This window comes from Curcuma longa, chromosome 14, assembly GCF_044706935.1.
Source record: "Curcuma longa cultivar G26 ecotype Majalengka, Jawa Barat chromosome 14, ITB_CL_G26_1.1, whole genome shotgun sequence".
NCBI classification, from domain to species: Eukaryota; Viridiplantae; Streptophyta; class Magnoliopsida; order Zingiberales; family Zingiberaceae; genus Curcuma; species Curcuma longa.
The window spans coordinates 5395820-5416236 of NC_133874.1; the positions used below are offsets into that span (position 1 = coordinate 5395820).

Consider the following 20417-nt stretch of genomic DNA (forward strand, 5'->3'; position numbering starts at 1 on the left):
TGGGGCTCCTTGCCTGTCCTACAATGGGTGACAAAGCAAGTCACCAAGTCTGTGTCTATCTGCTAGTGCTTTGATATCCATACCCTCCTCTCCTCTAATATGTAGTCTTCTCTTGTGTCCCATGTGGCCATCATCTGATCCCTATCCCAGACTGATCCAGCGATATATATAGTCATCTCCTGTATCCGCAGCAACTATCATCTGAACCATAACCTAGTCTATCTGATGCTATGATAACTAGGGGAGGGGAGCTTCCATATGTATGCCTCCACCTCCCACATCAATGCTATCTCTATCTGCCACATCCTTCATATCCTCCAGGATCTGTCAAGATGGTAGAATGTGTAATAGTGTCTCCTGAATCAACCCATGGTAGCTGTGCACCCTCCACCATGGTGTGATTCCTTGCCAGTCCGTCATGAGGTGTCATGCGGGCCTAGCAAGGTGTCATATTGTGTCCGTCTCACTAACCCTAGGAGCTGTGGATGAGTGCACATATAGATAGTAGAGATCAAGAATGTGAATATCACTTGTGTGTTACAAAGCCAACTAGTAGAAAGGTGACATATGACTAATCAAGGGGTCAACAATCAAAGTTTACTAAAGAGACAGGCTAGATTCACCTAGACATGCTGACCACGTGGTGCTTTGCTACTGGCTGGACACTCACTTTGAGGCTGATACAAAGGGGCTAAGAGTCACTTCAAAAGCGACTTTTAGGTGGAGGAGAGAATAACAATAATGATCCACAAAGTTGTGGGTATCTTATGGAAAACAACTAATCATTAACTTGGATTAACCTTCTAGAAACTTGCAACAACTTAGTCCCTTTGCAATCCCTACACCTAAGTCAAGTTCACATGAATTCATCCCAAACGAGCTACCAACAACTCGACCGAGCTCAACCCACTTTGACTGAGCTCTTTGAAGTTTGGCCTTGTTAAGCCTAATCCCCAGCCCAATTTGTACAAGCTCTCCCTGACTCAATCTCCCTTAGTCAACTTTTCTAATCGAGGAGCAATTTAGATTAAAGGACTAGTAGACTTTTGTATTTGAAGTTTTTTTAGCCCGCTTAATTGAGTTTGAGTGGTTTAAATGAGTATGGACTTGTTTGGACGAAATGTTAGATTGCACATCACAAGTTTAGGATGGATTTGCAATTGCATACACAAATGCAGGTACTTGTGCCTATATATGTATGTATACATCACACATTTACAGCATTTATCATGTCTGTTTAACTTAAATCTGATAGATATTATGATTTTATTGGGCATTGCATTGTTGGAGCTTGACTTATGCACTTCCATACATTTTATTTGTGAAAGATTGTATCACTTATTCTAGAGATTCAACTTGTCTGTGGGAAGCATGTGCTAGATTCATCAACAACTATTTCCAGCTATCATTTGTCTGTATACTTGTTGAATCATGATATCTGCTTCCTTTAACTGAAGTATTTTCACAACTAAATATGTATACAATTAGCATCCTCCTGGTACTATCTGATTATTGTATGCATTCTATTTACCTGCAACAGAGCTGTACCTCTAAGTACTTTTCCTGTTGTCATTTTCCTCAACTGTTGTGGCAGGTAGGTTCCTTTCTCTCAAAATGCAAAATGTGATGGCTGGTATGGTTGTCCTTATATCCTTTTGAACTCCTTTGAGTTTGTATGCTTCGACTAATATGACTCTTGTTGTCACTATATACTTTGGCCAGAAACAAAGCCAGTTTGACACTCTTTTTGAGGTTGGCACGCCGATTCCATCGCTCACAAGGTGTCCAAGAAGGTCTGTATTCTCGGAATGAGTATCTCATTTTCTCAAGTTATTATTATCTGTGGTCGATGAGAAGCAGATGAGTAGTCTCTGAATATAAAGTGATAGACTTATGACCTGGAAATAGCTCAGTGGTCCATGTTTCAGGTGGCCCTAAAAGCTGTGGTTGCATCAACATCAACAGGAAGAGCACAGCAGGTGGTTTCTCCAGAGAAAAAAATTTGTGAAAGTGAGATAGCCAGTCCAGGAATGGTCCTGGTGGTCCAGTTAAGAAACAATGCTCACAGCAGCAATACTTTTTAGGGTGCATAACTTGGAACTCTCAATGCTTGCCATCTAGAACTCTTTTATCACAGTGCTGAAAGGTATATTATGTATACAGTAGTAGAACATCTCTGTCTTATTTAGTTGTTCTTCTGGATTTGAGTTAACCTGTTATCATCTTCTTAGGTAGTTGGGTTTCTTTGATGTCTTGGTTGTCCAACCTGCTTTACAACTAAGTATACTTGTCAAGACATTGAGGTCTCAACTGACATTGGTCTCCCCTTTAAGCTTGTAATCCTTTTGGTGTACTGTCATGTGCCAGTAGGGCTAAGTAAGCACATCTTGTTTTGAGCTTTTGTCTGAAAGACCTTAATAAATGATTGAAGTTGATTAATTTTAAGCATGACTGGGAGATTGATTGATACATGCATGTAGTTCTTTGGCATAATTGTAGTTCATAATTGTGTTCTTTGGCATAGTTCATGAGGCTTGATTGTAGTATGCCTTAGAAAAGTGATAATCTACACCCATTCTCTTTTGTTTACTTGAACAGAAATTCAAGAGGGAGAGAGAAAGAAGAGGATATAAAGCAGAAGAAGAGGACTACATTGTGCATGGACATATATCCTCAGTCAAACATACAGGTCAATCTTCCATTTTACTTGTGTGACTTTGGCAGCAATATAATTATTTACAGTGAGGGTTGGGTTTCTATACAAAACTGAAAACACATGGAGACTGAGTGAGAGAGAGAGAGAAGAGAGAGAGGTGCATTGATTGCCTTCCTGGTGCATGGAGTAGAGAGAGCCTTGGAAGTGTAGAAAGCTGCAGCTCCCTGCAACAAAAACACTTGGGCCTCTTCTTGCTCGCACTGTCACCAACAAAAAGCAATGCAAAAAAGTAGAGTACCATGTATATATTCATGTGGCTCTGCACTCCCTCAAGTCTCTTCTCTACTTTTGCCACACTAATCTGTGCCTCTATTGGTGGTAAGTCCACAACATCTTCAGCTTCCTCACTTGCTCCTCCACCATGCAAAATTATGAGTGTGTGTGTGTGTGAGAGAGAGAGAGAGAGAGAGAGAGAGAGAGAGGATTTGACCATGAGAGTACATTGGACCACAATACCATGCACCATTTCTCATAAGGAACAATTATTAGAGAGACATTATATAGATATCACCTAATTAATGGAAATGACAAAGATCCTTAAGAGCCTTTTGTTTTTGTTTTTGTTTTTTTTTTCTTTTTTTACATATGAAACAACTATGTCAAAGTTCACCAAAGTTTGATGTGGATCATATATTGAATCTCACTCATCTGGATAACTAGTAGTCGATTTTATGCTAAGTAAAAAAAATTTAGCATACTTTTCTACTTTTACCCGACTAATTTTAGAGGTAGACGACTTTCTCCTTTGGTTCACCTATTTGATGAATTCTAAGCGCAGTTTATGCATACTTAGAGCTTGACCTTTGAATATGAGATTCAAACTTTGATTCTTTTATTTGTTCCCCTAAATACTTTAATTACCACTGCACCATATCCGTGGAGGCAAAATTGAAAAACTCTTTATTAATGATGTGTCGAAAATAGTAGGGGCCACGAGGTAGGTTTAGGACTTGGTCGACATGGACCCCAATCAATCTGATTTAAGACGGAGCTTGGGTCAAGTTTGCCTAGCTTATAGTGAGCTCAAGTCAAGTCGGACCAGCTCTTCCGAATTCAACTCAAGTTAATTAGGCTCAGGACTTGATCAACGCACTCGGGTCGAGTCAGTCAATTCATAGCTGAACTCGGGTCAAGTCGGTCGGCTCATGGCCGAAGTCAACTCAAGTCGGCTCGAGTCATATCCAAGTTAAGTCCAACTAGTCGGACTTAGGATCAGGTTTAAATCAAATTGTTCCCACGCTCGGATGATATACGATGGTTATAAAGACGAGTTACAAAAGATTGTCCCCTTTAGTGAAGAGGTACATATTTTGAGAATCCTGACTACTCTTTGCTCCCTATATAAGACAATGAAGATAACATAGGGAGGTACGTGAGATATTACTTATTTTCACTCCTTTGCAATCTTCTCTTTCCTTTTGAATTTGATTTGAACTAGATATTATTATTTTCACTTCGTTTCTTTCTTTTCTCTCCTTTTGAATTTGACTTGAACCTAATATTACTATTTCACTTCTTTACTATCTTCTCTCTTCTTTTGAATTTGACTTGAACGTGATAAGATCCAACAACTATCGACTTAGTAAGTATCAAATCCGACAACTACTAACTCGGCAAATACTAGATTTGACAATTGTTGATCCGACAGAAGTCGGCCTGATGAACATCTGACTTATTGATAGATACATCGAAAAGTCATCCGATTAATCATGAAGGTGATCGGTCTAGTTCCACTAGATATTATTTTCCTACAATATGTTGCAGTTGAGACTCGAACCTTAGATGTCTGATTAACCGTTGGAGGGCTTGACCGTTGCATCGTAGCTCTAAGGGTGTCTTGATGCATACTTTTGTTACAAAAAGTGATAATGCTTACCCTAGGCACCCTAGGTGCCTCTCCACGATTGGCCCAAAGTCTTATGGAAGGGAGGTAAATCATGGTATCGAGTAGTCTTGTAGGTGAGAGAAACTTATTCCCCAAGGGCATGCACCCATGAGGATTCGAACCGTGCTCCATTATTGTAAATAGGGGTGAGCAAAAGTTCAGTTAAACTGAATAAATTGGCCAAACTGATCAAATTTAAAATTTTAGTTTGGTTATTTTAAAATTTTAATTATTTTCTTAAAAAATCGATTATATCGGTTAATTTAGTTTGATTTCTATTTTAAAATCCTTATTTGATTAAATTGAATAAACTAAAATATAAAAAAATCGATAAATTCCTAAGTAAGTGAACTTATAAATCCCTGATTAATCGATAAATCTCTTATAATACTTGAAAATTTTGATTAATTTAATTAATTTAGTTTTCGATCAAATTAATTAATCAATATTTTATCAGTTTGATTTGTTCGATTTTTATTTGAAAATTCGATCGGTTCGATTAGTTCAAAAAATTTTAATTTATTTAGTTTTGGTTAATTTGATTTGGTTCGATTTTAACTGAATACTTAATTTTAGTTGTCAATCTACCATCCGAATATCAACTCGCTATGCCCATAAGGCATCTTGATGCATACTTACTTTTGACATTGTAATGGGAAGAGATCCAGAGCACTACACTAGTCATAGATGAATCAAAACAAGATTGTTGGGATTTAGATGCAAACATGGATCTTTGCCAAAAAGGTGTGCTAATGCTTACAGTTTCATATGAAAACATACACACACAAAAAAAAAAGATGAATTACATTCGTGTCTTTTTCTTTAAGTTTGACATTCGAAGACTATAAAATTGTGTATCACTAAAATATAGCGGTAAACTATAGTATGCACTTTAGCACTCTTATAAGTAGAAGAGATAGAGCTTGCTAGTCAAAGTTATGCATTATCACATATAATAAAGTATTAGTAATGTAAAAATATATATGATCATGTGCTTTAATTTTTATAAATAAATAAAATAGAATATCATTGGTTACTAAATGGTTTCCTTTGAATTTGATACTTAGGTAACACAAAATCATATCTTGTAAGTGCAAATAAAATGATTGTAAATATTATAAAAAAACATTTATATCTTTTTTTAATAAAAATATACAATGAAATATTTTTGAAAGAATTTTGAGATTATTTCAAAAAAAAAATGCTCTTGATAAGTCTTTTGGGATAAAAGGTCTTTTTAACCCTTTTGTCCAAGACAAATATATTTACATTTGATGTATAACTATCGAAGAATTACCGACACTAACAATATACAAGTAAATCATATGTTAAAGTTGTAGAATTTTCTTAAAAAGCTTTACATCAAACCACTTCTCAAAGGCTATGTTTACCTCAAAGGAAGGCGACCAAATAAAAAAATACTAAATTTGTGGCAAACCCCTATGTTTGACCTCTCAAAGGTTATGTTTACCTCAGTAGAAGGGGACCAAGGAGGGAAGAGAAAGGACATATCCCTATTGGTATATTAATTTGTAGGACGAAGGAGAATGACAAACGAACATGGATGACAATAGAGTGATTATCAAAATGCTCACTTACAATGCTTCATCCTAACCCCACTCGATCGGTCTCAATCCCACAATGCCCTCTCCTATCTCGTGGAGATGCTCCATTATACTTCTCCTATTATGAGCCTCGATCGAAGCACTTGATATGATCTTTCAAGTTCCACAATGTTGCCACCACTATTATAAGTAATAAGTCATCATCAAGTTAGCAAAAGATGATACACATTTATTAACGCAAGAATTAAAACCAATCATGTTGAACCCTCAAACAACTACTTTCATTTTCGATCAGAGTAGTAGTTATACCAAAAAATGATTTCAATTAAAAGTAGATGAGCATAAAAAGAGAGCACTTGTTTTGTATTTTGCTAGAAGAATTAAAGAGCATAAATTTACATACACATGAATTGAATCAAAGAATTGGCTTACATATATACATATTTTGAAAGAAGAAGAAGATATTGCAAATCTAAACATAGTCAAGAAATTAACTACATACTCAAATCAAGTCAATTTAGCAATTCTTGAACTAATGCATTAACCATCAATATATGATGATCTACATTTCTTCCAATTTTTTGTTCTATGCAAAATCTAACCCTTTGCCTTGTTACCTATCTATCTATTTATCTCTATCAAAAGAGATGATCAAAGAGTTAAAGTCACAGAGCTTCTTCAACTCAAAATGCATACTCCTGATCAAGTCTAGCTACTCATGCAAAAGGAAAAGCTCGACTTCTATCAATGCCTATGTGATCATATGCATCACCATTCATGAGAGAGAGAGAGAGAGAGAGAGAGAGAGAGAGAGAGAGAGGCGTGCTTGGCTCCTTGCATGCCACCCAGCAGATTAGACAATCACTAGATGGATTGTTCTATGTGTGTGGCATACAGGGAGCCAGGCACATCCATTTCACCTGTGTACTCTTCTTCATTTGCTATTTGCCCTAACATACTTCCACCACAAGCACAATCATCTTCTCTTCTCTTCTCTTCTCTTCTCTTCATGGCTTCTTCTTCTTCTTCTTCTTCTTCTCTTTCTGTCCATAAGAGCTAGGGCATGCCTTTATAAGAGCAACCAACTGCACTATTTGGCCAAGAAACCTAGCTAATACACATGCACCACCACCTAATTCCTGCAGAGCTAGCTGGATATGAAGTTAAAGAGAAGCTAGAGGAAGGTGAAGAGGATGAGAAGGCAGATGAGGGTCCAAGAATGAGATGGTTTGTTTGGAGGATTAATTAGTCCATACATACACCACAATTAAAGGCATGCAGTACACAATTATATTACAGTAAAGCAAATTTATAACCTAAACCAAAACTACTCATTAATTAATATGACCCACTTTTTTTTTTTTTAAATTTCTCCTTCTTTCTTTACTTTTTTGTTTTATTTCTAACTCTTCAGACCACCCTGCATGCGCAGAAATTAAGATTACTCAGGCAAATCCAAATCTGTCAAACAAACCCTAGCTAGCATGCAGTTGGAGGACTTGAGAAGCTGAAAGATCAAGCTAAAGCACTTGAATATATAAAAGGTAATAAGTACTCCCTCTTCTTCTTTTTTCTTTCTTTCTTTTGCTCTTCTTCTCGACTGGTTAATTATATTTTGTCTGGAGCACTTGGATTAACTTCAGATTCCTGCACTTGGATATCTGTGTGTGATTTTTCTTATAATACCCTAGAAATAGAATAATAATGTGAGCACTGCAGCTGGTCTGTTACATTTTTGGTAGGGCTTTCATTTCATTGGATTGGATTGGATTGTCAAGAATTAATAATATTAATTAATTATCAAGAAATTAAAATTAATCAGGTGTGGTTGGGAAAGTGGAGTGCAACTTCCTTTAAATTATAGCTCATCATGCAGCTTTATTGCAGTGTGGTTGCATGCTCAAGTAATTGATTGATTGATGGATCCATTAATTATTAATTATTATCTATATATATATGTGCTGAAACAAAATGCAAATGAGGGATATAGATAGTTTGAACTAATTATGGCTACAACTATTTTTTTATGAACATTTTTGTTTCCACTACTTTTCAAGTTGTCCAAGTTAATTGTTCAACAAATGTTTATATACAAGATGCACTTTTTATTTATGATTTAGTTTTTTTTATAAATGGATTTAAAATTATAATTAAAATTTTCTTGATATTATTAAATAATAAAATTTTTCATCACATGCATGCTCTATGTGTGAGTTTCACACTAGTTTTTTATTCTAGGAAAATATAATATTATGCATAGAAGTTTAATTTTATTCTTCATTTGTCACTTCACATAATTTAAATTTTCCACATAAAAGGGTCTTTTTCATAGTTCCTAAAATCAAATTGTTGAAAGTATCTTTAGTAGAATCAATGTGACATAGACTTGATTTTGACTATTATAAAAAAAATCTCACATAAAAATAAATAATAAAATCTTTAATTGGGTGTATTAGTGTTCATGTTAAGTGTATAGAATAGAAATATATATATATATATATATATATATATATAGTGAAGATATAGAAAACACAATGCTATCAAATTCATTTAACAGTAAGTTAAGCACTTTAAATAATACTTTTTATTAATATTTAATACAACAAATGCATATCAAATTAAATCTTATATACTTAGCTATATGTTGTAATAAACAAGATATGAAAATGAGTTCCACTAGAGCAAACCTACTCTCCCCTTCTTTGTTTCATTCTCAATCCTTCTTGGTTTTAATTAATGTATTATTTGACAAAATCGTATGCGCATTCCACCAATTAGTCCCTTTCATGACCAAACATACAATCTTTAGGAAGTCGAAGAATTTATCGACACCTATAGTTAAACAAAAGAGAATGGTAATCACTATTGTCATTTTCCAAGGGAGTAGTTGAATTTTGAGAGTCACTTTGTTATAAAGCTTCAAGGAAGGAAATAAACTAAGTGCTTGATGGTGCCCTAAAGAATTAAAATAAGGAAAAGGGGAGCATACACAATTTAAATAGGCAACTTTTATTGATGGCAGACATACACCATTTGAATAGGCAAAAGATTTCTAATGCTACTAGAAATTCTTAGATTGTGTAATCAACCTCTTATTAATATTTATATGCCAAGAAATCCATAACTTTGACAAATTTTATGTGTAAATTTTGTTTACAATTAGTTGAAAGGAGTTAATTTGAAGCATCAATGACTTTTAATCAAAATTTTTTAATAGTTCAAAATAACAAATTTGCATAAAAATTATTCTAGTGAAAGAGTTTTTCAAATAACTAAAACTCTTTAATTAAAAGAAACTTATTTTTGTAACTAACATTCATTCATTTTGAGGGGAAAAAATATTTATAATTTACAAAATATCAAGAGGCCTCACCTCAAGATCTTTATTGGTAAGAGATTTTATCTCCTAGTCTTCTTTACTTGTTTAGAAATCTTCCTAATTAATCATAACCTTTTTGAACTATTCTATCTACCGACACTTATTGAACTTCTCCATCTATCAACGCACATTTGTCAATACTTGTTAAACTTTTTTATTTGTCAAAGACCTTTTAAATTTTTGTATTTGTCAATATCTATTGAACTTTTTTATTTGACAAGGGTTTTTGCACTTTTCTATCATATAATACTTGATAAACTTCTTTATATACATATCGAACTTCCTTATCAAGTTTCTACACTTGCACCCTTGACAAATACATCAAAATAATGAGAATAAGCATAACTTAAACCGTGTGTTTACCACTACATCAAAACAACCTAATCAGAGTTAACCACTTAAGACATGATTGCACCAACAAATGGTTAGCCAAACCTATTTTGTCGAACACAAAATAGGAGAGACTAGAAGTATGATACAATAGCTTTAAATCATACCTTAAACCTACTATGGTAAGTAGCCAATCAAATATAGTAATTGCTCATCGCTTTACCTCCTTATTTCATTACTAGCTAGAGAGGGTGGCTAGCTCGAATGGTTTCAATTTAGTTCACGAGAAGAGAGTTGGGACGAATGAGACAAAGTTGAGCGGCATCTTAGAGTAACACTTTTAAAAATGCACCCTTCAAATATTTTAAAAATTAGGCAATTATACAAGTTAAATGGCATGATCTAAAAATTTAAGCCACCCAAAAAATGCCATCATTCAAAGATCAAGGTGAGGGAAAATCCTTGTCTAATTTTGTTGCTTCAAATTAAGAAATAAAGGGCATTAATTGTGGAAGACACAAACATGCATGTTTAGGATCTCATGCCTTTAACTTTAGTGGACTTGCTCAACCACAAATAGAAGATCCAAAGGTCTTTGAGAAAGGTGGAGTAATTAAAGTAAAGTGCAATAGCATCATGGGATTTGACCACTTCAAAAGGATTAGGGTTTGATTTCACAAGCATCCCAATAGCATCAAAAGGTTAGGTTGGTCATATTTTAAGGTAAATCACTTCATGATGTGTCGCGCTGATATTGGACGAAGTAACGATGATACACACACACACACCACATTCAATCTTAATTGAGAAGGAAGATTAAGGCAATTTAGTTAAGATTAATTATAAACGTAATGAAGAAGGAGTTGTTAATTTTGAACTTAAGCCTTTAGTTGATTCTATACTTCTCTCATTTGCAAGGATTATTATGTCAAATTCAAACTTTGTTTTCGATTTACATGCTTAAATAGATTTGAAATATGAGTAGGTATAATTTTGTTGTGTGTGTGTGTGTGTGTGCGCGCGTGTGTGACAATATAAGACTTTTTTTTGGCTAAGCACACAAAGTTAAGGCAAGCACAAAAGACGTCGAGTCAAAGTAACATGCTAATGACTAACACTACATACGAAGAAGAAGAAGAAAAAGAAAAAAAATATGAGATAGTTCGATTAATGCCTACTCTACCAAGAATTGTGCCCATACGATACACTAGAGATATTGCTATTGACATAGTGTAAAAAAAAGTTCATTTCATTAATTCTTTCTACACTTAATTTTCTTTCAACACTAATAAAAAATAATAATTTTTAATAGAAAAATAAATTAAATCTTACTCACACACTTGGAATATGCCAATAACTTATCTTCATATATAGCTCAAGATCAATATTGTTTTATTTTCTTTGGCACATTTCCCAAGGTAAACCCTAGTAATTCCCAACAATCAACCAATTTTAGGGAAAAAATCTATAGAATTTTTCATAAGATATAACTAGTTATATTATTTGTCCGATCATTTGGGCTATTGGGCCATATGCAAACTAGAACCGCCAATGGGCCTCACAGCCCAATCCCATCTTGTCCAATTAAAATTTGGATCTTTTTTTTATCCTGTCAAAGATTAGAATTCGATAGCACACTAAGTTCATAGAGCAAAAGAAGGTTAGGTGATAGCATAGGAGACTAGCCCTAACCCGTTGGAGGTCGATGGATGCATCGTCGGCCCTAGACAGTATGCTAGCTATTCGAGTCGTCCTATATATGTCGACAATATCGAACAAAAGGCACACCCATTTCAAGGCCTATGAAGAGGGTGGGTTCAATGCAGTTTGTCTAAGAAGGTTGATCGATTTCATCATTGAGACGACTATGCCAACACCACACCAGAATTGGGTTCTCTATGTTGATGGCTCATCGACGAGAAATGCGGCCGGGAGGTTGTTAGATTGATACTGCTTAGCCTGAAAATGTATTCATCCAAGCTAGAATCCTGAAGTCGCATCATCGTTATCCCAAGAGTTGCAGGCCAACAGAATTTGAATCTTCAACCAAGAATTCAGAGCGAAGAAAGGACCAAATTAGAGCTTCAACATATATAGAGTCCTTGCCAAAGTTCGATAATACGAAGGTAAACACCATGGAGAGGAAGGAGGGCCAGCTCTTGCCCTTGGAATATCGATCGATAAACAATCTAGATGTTCAAGTACTGTCCGCAAAGATCCTATGCTGTTCCAATTGCTGAACGCGATCACTCGGTCAGGCCACCGACATGGGTCGGTAACAGTTTTCGACCGCGAAGGTCTCGGCGAGGATCGGAGCCACGCGGGATGGTAATGCAAAGGGTGGGTCCGGCCGGGCGGGCTCAGATCTTGAAGGAAAAGGATGCATCAGTCCTGGATGCCAAAAGGGCACGCAGAGTGTCAGCCAGCAAACGGGATGCCTCCACTGTTGAGTCCTTTTGGAAGGTGGCCAAGTGCCAAAATGAGATCGAATGATTACTTTTTTGCTGAAAATAATGAGCAGTCTTTTTCTGCATGTCAGAAATTCTATCGCTCAAATTCATATTTTGATCCTGACAACTCCACTGTTGATCATTTTAATCAATTTCCCAGGCCAAACAGTCGCATAGTTTCTTCACTTCCTCACAACCATGAGATCTAGTGCTAGATCTCTCGTGCCACCGCTAGATCCTGTCCGGCAATCAAAAATCTTCGCCGAATCTAATAATGTACAGTATGTGAGATGACGTGGCAAAGTCCAGGTTCCCCATGTTGGGACAAGGGAGGACTTCGGTTTGGCGTTTACTTGGAAGGAACGTGGCGATCCCGTGTCATTAATTCATTGTCCCGGATTAGAGAGACAATTAGGAGATAATTTAGGCGATCGGACAAGGAGAAGCTTTTTAATATAATTGCCAGAGAAATGTTACGCTGCGGGATGAAGAATCTACAATCCGTGTGCGACACCGCGATCCATCGCCGCTGCCACCACCCTCAATGGCGGAGTCGCCGTTCGACCACCGCCTCAGGCGCGATCGACGTACCACTCGCCGACGCTCCGTCTGGCGTCGGATTCCGACCGGATAGTGGTCGGAATTCGATGAAATTCGATCGGAAACAGGGTCCACAGTGGCAGTGCCGTTTCCGACCAAATCGCGATCGGAGGCCAACCGAGGAAGGACCGCCATCGCACGTCGATCCTTCCTCGGTCGGTCTTCGACTGCCATTTGACCCAAATCGAGCCGATCGCGATTTGGCCAGAATCGTCATCCACAGTGGCCGCGCAGTGGGGGGCGACTGTTTCCGGCCAAATTCGTCGGATTCCGACCACTATCCGAGTCGGAATCCTACGTCGACCGAAGCACCGACGAGTGGCACGTCGATCGCGGCCGAGGCGGCTGCCGGCGGTGGCTGGATGGCGCGGTGAGAGCGGCAGCAGCGGCGGTGGATCGCGGGTGTCGCGGACGAGGAATCGCGCAGCATAGCAAGTTTGATAATTGCCATTAACAAACATACAAAGGCATTATTTGGACCATCCCTCTCTCACGTGACTCGCCCGCCCTGCCCTTAATCACGAATTTCATCGTTTTCTGTAAGGGCATTTCTGTCATTTCACTCGAGGCGGTCTGACAATCTGCTGCCGCCCGTTATTTTCCGTACGTAAAAAAATGATGATGACCGGCACGGAGTTTGGAGCGCTCCCGGCCGTCGATTCGTCACGTGCTCGGGCGCACGGCATCCGCCTCGAGGTAGCGGTCAAAGCCGAGAGCGCGACGCTCACGAGAACGGTGACGTTAAGCGGTTGGCACTTACGTCTACCGGCACGCCAGCGTGGCCTCGCCGGGTGGACCCCCGCTGCAGGACGGAGGTGGTGACGTGTGGAAGTACGGGTACAGCGAGGATTGGTACCGATACTGCTGGCGCGGAACATGATGGCGTAGGATCCCGTGCGTGTCGTGGTTTGGTTCTTCCGGAGCCCGGGATGGACCGGTCTATAAAAACCCGGCTCACGGACTTCGTCGTGCTCAATTGATGTGCAGGTGACCGCCACCGCCATGGTCACCGACGTCGCGCGCTCGACGGACGCCTTCCTCGAACGCTCGCCGGTCTTCCCTGCGTTCTTCTGCCTCTCCCCCAAGAACTCCCTCGAGGAGCCGTCCAGGGAGAGAGCCGATGAGAAGGAGAGTACTGGCGGCGGCGAGTTCGAGTTCCGGCTCCGCGATCCCGTCGCGATGCTGCACGCCGACGAGCTTTTCGTGGACGGGAAGCTCGCGCCGCTGAAGCTGGCCTCGGCTGCGCGCGGGGCGAAGGAATGTGCTGCCGAGATTCGCCCGTCGGAGCAGCCCAAGGCGCGGCGGAGAACAGAGGCCCTTGGATCGGACCAGTATGCGTTCTCTCCCCGCGCGCCGAGCTGTGCGATCCGGTGGCGTGAGCTGCTCCGCCTCAAGAGGGACGACGCCGGATCGAAGCTCGGGCACGAGAATGCCTCGGCCGCTGCTTCTGCCATCAGGTCGCGGAAGCATTTCTTTCACCGGAACCCTAAATCGTCCTCTGTTCTCGACTCGGCGATGAGCTTGCCCCTTCTCCGTGAATCGGACTCCGAATCGGTCTCGATCTCTTCTTCCCGGCTGTCCGTCTCTTCGTCCTCTTCCGCAGGCCGCGACCATGAGGCCCTCCCTCGTCTATCCCTCGACGCCGAGAAGCCCCGCCACCACATGGCGATGCTCAGGCTGGTCCGGCCACTTCCAGCCACGGCGGAACCGCCCCTTCGTGGGCGGATCAGGCGCGCCGGGTCTTCCGATACAACGCCGGCGCCAGCGACGACGGGGACCGGGATCACCCTGCCCGTGGACAGCCCGCGAATGAACCCGTCGGGGAAAGTGGTCTTCCACGGGCTGGAGCGGAGCTCGAGCACTCCCGGAAGCTTCACCGGTGGGCCACGGCCGCACCTGCAGGGAATGCAACGGTCCTACTCGTCCAACGTCGTCCGGGTAGCTCCGGTCCTCAACGTTCCGGTCTGCTCGCTCGCGAAGACTGGCCCGGTCTTCGGCTTCGCCGGCCAGCTCTTCGCGCCGCACAAGAAGGATAAGGCCAATGCGGCGGTGGCCAATCCAGCCGGCGGCGTTGGGAGGAGGAACAAGAGCTGGAAGCCCTCAGGGCTCGAAATCTTCGAATAAGGTGGTGAATGCTTGCAAGTAAGTCTCTCTCTCTCTCTCTCTCTCTCTCTCTCTCTCTCTCTCTCTCTCTCTCTTCGCCCATTAATTCCTCGTCCAGATCCAGAAGATGTCCATTTTTGGGCCTGAAATCCATGGAGTTGCTTTAAAATTCGCGCCAGTGCAACCTTTTTCCGCTGGGTGCGTAACGTGCGTTATCTCTTTATCAATTCGCATTTGCATGATAGCCTAAGGTCGCTCCTCGCGCGACTATTGGGCCAATCAATGGGCCCTACCTATGATGATGGTTTATTGTTAAATCTAATATTAAAAATTGATTAATAATGGCACGGAGGTCGACGACAATCGACGATGATGAAAAAAGAAAGCCTTTAACAATAAGTCATGTGCGGACTCAAGGCTTAGGCAAGGCCAACACGTGAGGACAAGCCTAGCCCGACAATTTTTACAAAAAAAATATATTAATATTTGATGTCTGTAATTAGTAAGAAATATTATTTTTTAATTATATTTATGCTAATTTAATTTTTACAAAATTTGAATGGTGCCAAAGTTGAGTTTGAATTAACTCAGCTCCTCACATGCCGACATAAGTTTACGTGAGATGCTACAGGTGCTGTGAGACTTTGAGACCTTACTGAAATAAGGTTTTGAGTATAAAATTTTACAATTCAAATAAGAAATTTCTATCAAAATATTTTACTAATAAAATTATCATCCATAAAATATTAAATAACAATATAAATATAAAATTCATTAATAAATAAATACATTAACACATAATTCAAATAAATATGTTATACACATAAATATAAAATATATTAATTAAAAATAAAAATTTTAATTTAAATATTTAAATATAAAAAATATTTATATTTATATATATATTAATATGATAATTTTATTAGAATTTAATTAAACTTATTTAAGTTATCTCTATTATATTTAGAAATTGATTGAAATTATTAATATAAAATTTTATTTAATTAAAAATTAAGTTACTTCATGTAATGCATTGTTCGAGATCATGAGGCTTGCACAACACATCTGTTGAAACCACAGGGCTTGCGCAACGCGTTCACCACGAGGGTTGGGCTTTAAAAAAATCACACCTTATGCACGCATGTCGCATCTCCAAAGACACGCTTAATCGTGCGTCTTTCAAACAGTGTACTTACGTCACTACCCAAGCCCAATAGAGAATCCGATACTCAATCCAAATGGTATATATACCCACTAATCATTTTTTTTTTCTTTCATTTCATTGACGACCAATTAAAGAAAAAATAAGAAAATATCTGATCTTCTCCTTCTTGACTTCTTCACTCGTAACTTATAGATGTTTATTTGAATAATATTTTTTGAATATAATGTTAATTCTAATATACTTTTGTTAAATGATAATAATTGAACGGAACAAAAAAAATTATTAATGCAGAGGATATCTGATTCTCTAGTGGGTATGAGAATGAGGATGGATATTCATCCATCGATGGATATGTAGATAAAAATTGAATACCTGATGGAGATGAGAATGGATATAATAAATAAGGATGAAGATGAGGATGAAGGATATAGACTCCAATCCAAATCTGACTCGTTGTCATCCCTATACCCAAACACAAATGGCACACTTGACCATGCCTTCACCTAGGAGCAATCAGACACGTGTCTTTCACAACTATGATAAGGTCCATACGTATGGTCCATTGACATATTAGACACAACAACTAAGGAATAAACATCAAGAAATGATTGACAAAATAATGTGTAAGTCTTGACTAAAACCAAATCTAAGGCCTACATAGTCTTGTGCCCAAATTTTACATAGAAATAGTTATTAAGATAGAATTAGTTATGCTTACAAGCTATAAATACACAAGTTGTTACTTTATTTCGATACACCAATATTACAATAGAATATTTCATCTCTCTAAACGTAGATGTGCATTAGCAATTTTCTCAAAGCTGAAATGTCTATGATTGAAACAAAGTAGCAACTGAGTATCTAAACAAGGCTAACAACAAACCAGATTGATACACATGCAAAATTCGATGCACATGTTTATCTCAACTTGAAACAAAGTCTAGCATTTGAGCTCTATGGTTTTAAATAGGCAAAAACCTTTTTCATCCAAACGACTAACCACTTACGAGGGAGATGACATCTTAGTACAAGCACTCCATGGACTATCATACTTATCCATGTACGACTGCGGCCATGAAGCAACTTGAGTCTGTAATAACTAAGAGGTCTAATACCATGTTTAAGGGCTGCAAGCAAAGTCCACTTCAAAAGGAATGCCCTCTCAGTAAATAACAACATGGATCACGTACGTACTTGCCTATCTTGGATTAGGGACATGGTGCACCTTGGCTTTGACGAACCCTAAATAAGCTCAAATACCAACACATGCCAAAAGTAACTCCAAAAACTAGACAGGTGGTACATTCATGCACATAGGAAACAGAAGATGACTGAAAATGTAATGCCTTGCAGTACCAGATGCAGTCAATTTGACCAAATACTAGTTGTTAGCAACAAGGATCTATAAATGTTTGACTAAAGGACCAAATGAAGCAGTTCATCAACTAGATAATGCTCATCTAAGGAGCCAAAAACAAGAAGCTGAAAGCTATTCTCATGAAAATCAAATAGGTAATTTGACAAAATTAAAATTCTTACGAAGTGCCGATGTACAAACAACAACAACAACAACAACCAAGCCTTATCCTACTAAGTGGGGTCGGCTATATGGATCCTTTTACGCCATTGAGCTCTATCTCCTATTATATCATCATTTATATTTAAATAAATTTTATCTTGTTTTATTGTTGCTAACCAAGTCTTTTTTGGTCTACCTCGCCCTCGTTTGATATGTGTATTTGTCATAGTTTCACACCGCCTAACTGGAGCATTTATCGGTCATCTAAGTACATGTCCGTACCACCTTAAACGTGTCTCACGGAGTTTTTCCTCAATAGATACAACTCCAATTTTCTTTCTAATGCTCTCATTTCTTATTCTGTCCATTTTCGTATGTCCACACATCCATCTTAACATCCTCATCTCCGCAACTCTCATCTTTTGCTCATGTGCTCGAATTGGCAAAAGAAGTAGAAGAAAAATAAAAAGAAGAAAATTATATACCTAAGCATAAGGTTAAAGTTGATTGAGGCTTATGTAGATTGTCGGCATGACAATTCTCATAGGCACAATCGACAAAGGTGGCACAGGAAAGATTACTAATGCCAACTGATCAATATCGAATTTTGATAATTTATAGGAACAATGTGCTTCAACCGTGTGAGATCTCAACCATAATCTTTTTTGTATAATCATTGTAACACATATTGCAAAACATAATCTATTTTCTTTGACATTGAGAAACAAACAGTAAAGTAAAAAAAATAAATGTAGCTGTTCTGACTACAACTTTTTTGCTTCACAAAACCAGGAACTTAAAACTGAAATTTCCAGCTCAAATAATCAGATTATATAATCCTTGTGTTTTTAATAATCTATTCTATTCCTAGGGTCTTTTAAAATTTGCACCCCATATAACCACGGAACTGGAAAAACAACACATCAAAGAACTGAAAAAAACCAATACTGAGTACCAGCCAAAAATAATTGAAGTACCTGGATTACAAAGTTATTAATGATGTGGCTGTTCCAATTTATTTTATTCTACTTTTTTGTAGTATTTCAATAAATTTAGCTTTGCTTTGTTTATCCTTTAGTTCAGTCTTAATTTAGAGTTCAGTTTTCATTTTTGTTTATTCTTAAACAATGAAATTTCAATAAAATAAAAAAGGAGTCTTTATGTCTCGTTACCGAGGACCTCGTTTCAAAAAAATACGTCGTCTGGGGACTTTACCAGGACTAACTAGTAAAAGACCTAGATCCGGAAGTGATCCTAAAAACCAATTGCGTTCTGGTAAAAGATCGCAATATCGTATTCGTCTAGAAGAAAAACAGAAATTGCGGTTTCATTATGGTTTGACAGAGCGACAATTACTTAAATATGTGCATATCGCTGGAAAAGCTAAAGGGTCAACAGGTCAGGTTTTACTACAATTACTCGAGATGCGTTTGGATAATATCCTTTTCCGATTGGGTATAGCTTCGACGATTCCAGGAGCCAGGCAATTAGTTAACCATAGACATATTTTAGTTAATGGTGGTATAGTGGATATACCAAGTTATCGTTGTAAACCGAGAGATATTATTACTACGAAGGATAAACAAAGATCGAAAGCTCTGATTAAAAATTATATTTCTTTATCCATGATGGTATTTGATTTGATTCAGTAACGTCGGTGAATTAAGATAAACGGAAAGAGAGGGATTCGAACCCTCGGTAAACAAAAGTCTACATAGCAGTTCCAATGCTACGCCTTGAACCACTCGGCCATCTCTCCTACATAATCTTATTATTGACCAGAAACCGAGTGAATAGTGAATAGCGAGTCATTCATATTATTGCAGTACAAGTGCGACTGATGAATAGTTCCATAGGAAAAATTCCTTTCAAATCAAATAAAATTTTTTATTTCTCAACAAAAATTTAGCTCATTAGCTATCCCATGGATCTAATACAAATTATTGAATCGTCCCGTGTATTTTTATATTTAAATTGTATGACATGGCATATGCATGTTATGCAAACAAAAAACAAAACGGATACTTACCTTAGTCTTATCCATTTTTTTATAGAAAAATTATTTCGTTTTGTTTTTTGTTTCTTCTTTGGATCATAACCAAATAAAAACTTCTCGAATTATCAGAATCCGCAGTACAATCCTTGGTTATTCAACTTAGATGAAATATTTATAGTTCCGTTCATTGTTATACTACGAAATTCGAATGAAATCGAATCTGATTTCAATATTTCATATCTCTCCTTGTCCAATCCAAACAAAAGGTCCACATCTTTTTTTAGAATTAGTCTGTTTTTATTTTATGTTATTTCGTACCGTACAATTCCTTTAGTTTGCGGGATCATTTTCCCCTTACCCTAAGGGTAATGAAAAGAATTATAGAATGGATTGTTAATTATGCCAAGATCTCAGATAAATGCAAATTTTATTGATAAGACCTCTTCAATTGTGGCCAATATCTTATTACGAATAATTCCGACAACTTCCGGAGAAAAAAAGGCATTTACCTATTACAGAGATGGTGCGATTTGATTCTTTTTTTTTTTTAGGTCCAGTATTACGAGAAAGAAAAGAGACATGGTTCGAGATAGAAAAAACCAAATTATTAAAATAAACCCACGCTTGGTGAAGGTGAAGTTTGTAGATAGAACAATTCCTTCTGTCGTGTATCCTCGATTGATGCAGCCTCGGATGCTTCAATTGTTGA

General features: G+C 38.0%; 1 protein-coding gene and 1 non-coding gene across 2 annotated transcripts; one reads left to right on the plus strand and one right to left on the minus strand.

Annotated features, from left to right (window-relative positions):
* The first annotated feature begins 13546 nt into the window (after nt 1-13546).
* Nucleotides 13547-15049, plus strand: LOC141844798 (uncharacterized). Its single transcript, XM_074732794.1, has 2 exons — nt 13547-13660; nt 13913-15049. Exons 1-2 carry the CDS (start codon nt 13547-13549, stop codon nt 15047-15049), a joined length of 1251 nt encoding a protein of 416 aa, XP_074588895.1.
* A 4335-nt stretch (nt 15050-19384) lies between these two features.
* On the minus strand, nt 19385-19471 carry TRNAS-GGA (transfer RNA serine (anticodon GGA)). The gene has a single exon. It is a non-coding gene; the product is annotated as a tRNA-Ser (tRNA).
* Nucleotides 19472-20417: the final 946 nt, after the last annotated feature.

What these genes read in the sequence shown, in the direction of transcription:
- LOC141844798 (XM_074732794.1), top strand. Translation starts at nt 13,547, where the DNA reads ATGACCGGCACGGAGTTTGGAGCGCTCCCGGCCGTCGATTCGTCACGT. An exon ending in GCGCGACGCTCACGAGAACG is followed by an intron (nt 13,661 to 13,912) that starts GTGACGTTAAGC and finishes ATTGATGTGCAG; the next exon opens with GTGACCGCCACCGCCATGGT.